This window comes from Babylonia areolata, chromosome 15, assembly GCF_041734735.1.
Source record: "Babylonia areolata isolate BAREFJ2019XMU chromosome 15, ASM4173473v1, whole genome shotgun sequence".
Lineage (NCBI taxonomy): Eukaryota > Metazoa > Mollusca > Gastropoda > Neogastropoda > Buccinidae > Babylonia > Babylonia areolata.
Genome location: NC_134890.1, coordinates 615,148 through 620,147, shown reverse-complemented (window position 1 = coordinate 620,147; position 5,000 = coordinate 615,148). Strand labels below are relative to the sequence as shown.

At 47.0% G+C, this 5,000-nt stretch overlaps 1 protein-coding gene across 1 annotated transcript in view; it reads right to left on the bottom strand.

Annotated features, from left to right (window-relative positions):
• Positions 1 to 5,000, bottom strand: part of LOC143290132 (uncharacterized) — a 23,764-nt gene that overhangs the window by 245 nt on the left and 18,519 nt on the right. The window contains exons 2-3 of the mRNA XM_076599419.1: positions 4,970 to 5,000; positions 1 to 836 (exon numbers count right to left, since the gene is read on the bottom strand). The exon at positions 1 to 836 is cut by the window's left edge and continues 245 nt beyond it; the exon at positions 4,970 to 5,000 is cut by the window's right edge and continues 173 nt beyond it. Of these exons, the coding sequence (XP_076455534.1) occupies positions 584 to 836; positions 4,970 to 5,000 (284 nt within the window). The 3' untranslated portion in view covers positions 1 to 583. The remainder of the gene's footprint in view (positions 837 to 4,969) is intronic.

The window sequence follows — 5,000 nt, the reverse complement described above, 5'->3', positions numbered from 1 at the left end:
GAATTTACCATGGAGTTAGGACCATTCTTAACGATAAGCAAACTTAGCACTGCGAAGCTGGCTCAAACAACCCACCCCAAAAGTCGAATGGCCAACCAACTTTGCTATGGTACCTGCTTCTTACACACACACATGTACAAATACAACTAGTTTTCCTGCGACGGGCGCAATAGTCGAGTGGTTAAAACGTTGGACTTTCAATCTGAGGGTCCCGGGTTCGAATCTCAGTAACGGCGCCAGGTGGGTGAAGGGTGGAGGTTTTTACGATCTCCCAGGTCAACATATGTGCAGACCTGCTAGTGCCTGAACCCCCTTCGTGTGTATACGCAAGCAGAACATCAAATACGCACGTTAAAGATTCTGTAATCCATGTCAGCGTTCAGTGGGTTATGGAAACAAGAACATACCCAGCATGCACACCCCCGAAAACGGAGTATGGCTGCCTACATGGCGGGGTAAAAAAAACAGTCATACACGAAAAAGCCCACTCGTGTGCATACGAGTGAACGTGGGAGATGCAGCTCACGAACGAAGAAGCAGCAGAAGAAGAAGTGTTCCTGTTTTCCTGTTCGGCGCCGCTGTTCTATTTGGTGGCCTCCCCCTGTTCCAGCTTCAGTCCCATACTGCACATGAGGTTGATGTACTTGGTGAGGTCAATGCACTTCTCGGGCCCCGCGTACATCTGCAGGGTCATGGCCAGCTTGTCCTCTGTCATGGGCGCCGCCCCGTCCTCCCTGGGCAGGGCCTTCAGGGTGTCAAAGGCCTTCTCCAGGTCCAGCGTCCCGTTCCCGTCAGGCTTCTCCAGCTGTTTGAACAGGTCCAGCATAGGGCGGGCCCTGCAACACACACCAAGCCCACACTGACTGAGTTACTGTTCGTGTCCTGTGGATTATCGTCCTTATTACTGACCTTCACAGGCTGTGTCTGGTACTTGTCTTGTTACAGATTTCAGGAAAATGTTTAGACTGCTATCTTATCCACAGGTCTGGTTTTTACCATCAGTTTTCTGCTCGTTTTTGCTTAATTAACAAAAGAAAAGCCGCAGCTGAACTGTGGGAAGTTTATCTTTGCTTGAGTGAGTGTTACTGTGTGGGTTGGTTCAGGACCAACGCCTCGACCCCACCACCCTTCGTGGGAAAAGACCACAGCCACGAACAACTGGACCTACCGGCGGACCGCCAATAGGTTGTTAAACTCACCACTACATAACCAACTTGTCCATAACTGTAACTGTGGGTAAATCATGATTATGCTGATATTCGAGAAACCACATTACCTTTGGGTAAAGGTGTCCCTGGGAGTAAATAAGAAAAAAAGCAAGGCGAACTGCTTGAGGTAATCAGTATTCAGAAACACCAGAACTGCGGTTCTTTAATTTCAAAGGCAAATTCGCCCTTACTACCTGCCAAGGGTGACTTTCCAAAAAGTAGAGATAAATTTGGTATGTCCTTTTGTTGTGTTGTTTTCCTTCAGGGGGGGAAACTCGTTCAATACCTTCAATGACGTAAAACTTAACAACAAATCTTTTTCAACTCGCGGATGTTCGGGGCATGTACATAAAGTCGGACACGATCTACGACATGAAACTGGTGTGCTGCTCTTCCACCATCTCTGGTTACCCATTCTGATTTTGTCCCCAGTCTTCCAAGGTTGTGCTGCCATTGCGAACAAAGGAAAGAAACTGTAGTGCCCGTCAGAAGAGAATGAGCAGAAGGTAATCCCCGGGATTAAAAAAACAAAAGGTGATGGGTTAGCTGCTGGAGTGTACCCTGCGTGTCCCGAATACGATGATGATTTTACTTTCAAGGTTCATTTTACTTGCGTATCCTTACTATGTTGAAGACAACCTGCCTAAATAATGCCAAATAAATTTTGTCTTGCTCTCCCATGTCAAAGGTAACTTGCCTTAATTCGGCAAAATGGATTTTGTCTGGCCCTACCATGTCAAAGCTAACCTGACCTGCCTTATGGCCAAATGAATTTTGTCTTGCCTTACCATTTTAGTGGTAATAATCTGCTTTAAGGCCAAATGAATTTTGTCTTACCTTACCATGTCGATGGTAACCTGCCTTAAGGCCAAATGAATTTGTCTTGTCTTACCATGTCAATGGTAACCTGCGTTAACGCCAAATGAATTTGTCTTGAATACTATTCCCGGTCAGCAGTCAGGAATGGGTAGCAAACTCGTAACAGAAATTCGTCATATAATTCATGTTTTGACCATCCATGGTACAAAGATTAACTTTTGTTGGAGTCTCACGAAGGGATTGTGTGAAATGAGCGGGTGGATCGTTGTGCGAAAAAAGGCGCAATGAACATTTACAATACCATAGAAATTCGTATTCCATATTCATTACAAGAAGGTTATTCTCCACTACAGAAAAGTTGCTGGAACCATGTCAATAAACTAAAACAGGAGTCTGAACCTGACAGAGAAAACACTGACAATAGCTCGCGCAAAATTGATCGCATGTTTTCTTTTGAAACAAAAGGACATCACAGTAGCAGAAGGCTCACCAGTCTAATATACAGACAACGACCGGATGCCATAAAAACAAAATATACTTCTAATGTGACTTGCATTTGCGGCAATGAAAATGACCCCCCGTGTATATCATCCATAAATGTGAACAGTTAAAACCATATCGACAAAATCTGCAGTTCCATTAGAAATGTCATATGATAATCAACATGTGTTTGAAATAGTTCAGAATTTAATTTGGAGCCCAACTGTCTCTTTGTTGTAATTCTACTGGTTGACTAGTTAGTTTGTTTAATTTTGTCTATCTTTTTTTTCTTATTTTTTTTTACATGCCAATTGAGGAGAGAGGACCAGGGAAAGTAGTGATGATTTAAGGCATGGGGGAGATGACGGATTTGCGTCTAAAATCACAAATGTGGATAGACGATTAAGCAAAAGAACGAACACACACACATACACACACACACACACACACACACACACACACACACACACACACACACACACTCACTCACACACGCACACATACACACACACACCCTCCCCCTCCCTCCCCCCTCCCACACACAGAGGATAATCCTTCATGAGTCCCCCAGGGGGGCTTTTATTTGGGGGGGAGGGGGTGTAGTGAAGAGCTAACCTCTCACCTGTGTCCCATCTTGTCCACAAAGTGAAGGGCTAGCCTCTCACCTGTCCCCCATCTTGTCCACAAAGTGAAGAGCTAACCTCTCACCTGTGCCCCATCTTGTCCACAAAGTGAAGAGCTAACCTCTCACCTGTCCCCATCTTGTCCACAAAGTGAAGAGCTAACCTCTCACCTGTCCCCCATCTTGTCCACAAAGTGAAGAGCTAACCTCTCACCTGTGTCCCATCTTGTCCACAAAGTGAAGAGCTAACCTCTCACCTGTGTCCCATCTTGTCCACAAAGTGAAGGGCTAGCCTCTCACCTGTCCCCCATCTTGTCCACAAAGTGAAGAGCTAACCTCTCACCTGTGTCCCATCTTGTCCACAAAGTGAAGAGCTAACCTCTCACCTGTGTCCCATCTTGTCCACAAAGTGAAGAGCTAACCTCTCACCTGTGCCCCATCTTGTCCACAAAGTGAAGAGCTAACCTCTCACCTGTGTCCCATCTTGTCCACAAAGTGAAGAGCTAACCTCTCACCTGTGCCCCATCTTGTCCACAAAGTGAAGAGCTAACCTCTCACCTGTGCCCCATCTTGTCCACAAAGTGAAGAGCTAACCTCTCACCTGTGTCCCATCTTGTCCACAAAGTGAAGAGCTAACCTCTCACCTGTGCCCCATCTTGTCCACAAAGTGAAGAGCTAACCTCTCACCTGTGCCCCATCTTGTCCACAAAGTGAAGAGCTAACCTCTCACCTGTGCCCCATCTTATCCACAAAGTGAAGAGCTAACCTCTCACCTGTGTCCACAAAGTGAAGAGCTAACCTCTCACCTGTGTCCCATCTTGTCCACAAAGTGAAGAGCTAACCTCTCACCTGTGTCCCATCTTGTCCACAAAGTGACGAGCTAACCTCTCGCCTGTGTCCCATCTTGTCCACAAAGTGACGAGCTAACCTCTCGCCTGTGTCCCATCTTGTCCACAAAGTGAAGAGCTAACCTCTCACCTGTGTCCCATCTTGTCCACAAAGTGAAGAGCTAACCTCTCACCTGTCCCCCATCTTGTCCACAAAGTGAAGAGCTAACCTCTCACCTGTCCCCCATCTTGTCCACAAAGTGAAGAGCTAACCTCTCACCTGTCCCCCATCTTGTCCACAAAGTGAAGAGCTAACCTCTCACCTGTGCCCCATCTTGTCCACAAAGTGAAGAGCTAACCTCTCACCTGTGCCCCCATCTTGTCCACAAAGTGACGAGCTAACCTCTCACCTGTGCCCCATCTTGTCCACAAAGTGACGAGCTAACCTCTCACCTGTGCCCACATCTTGTCCACAAAGTGAAGAGCTAACCTCTCACCTGTGCCCCATCTTGTCCACAAAGTGAAGAGCTAACCTCTCACCTGTCCCCCATCTTGTCCACAAAGTGAAGAGCTAACCTCTCACCTGTGCCCCATCTTGTCCACAAAGTGAAGAGCTAACCTCTCACCTGTGCCCCATCTTGTCCACAAAGTGAAGAGCTAACCTCTCACCTGTGCCCCATCTTGTCCACAAAGTGAAGAGCTAACCTCTCACCTGTCCCCCATCTTGTCCACAAAGTGAAGAGCTAACCTCTCACCTGTGCCCCATCTTGTCCACAAAGTGACGAGCTAACCTCTCACCTGTGTCCCATCTTGTCCACAAAGTGAAGAGCTAACCTCTCACCTGTGCCCCATCTTATTCACAAAGAGAAGAGCTAACCTCTCACCTGTCCCCCATCTTATCCACAAAGTGAAGAGCTAACCTCTCACCTGTGCCCCATCTTATCCACAAAGTGAAGAGCTAACCTCTCACCTGTGCCCCATCTTGTCCACAAAATGAAGAGCTAACCTCTCACCTGTCCCCCATCTTATCCACAAAGTGCTGGT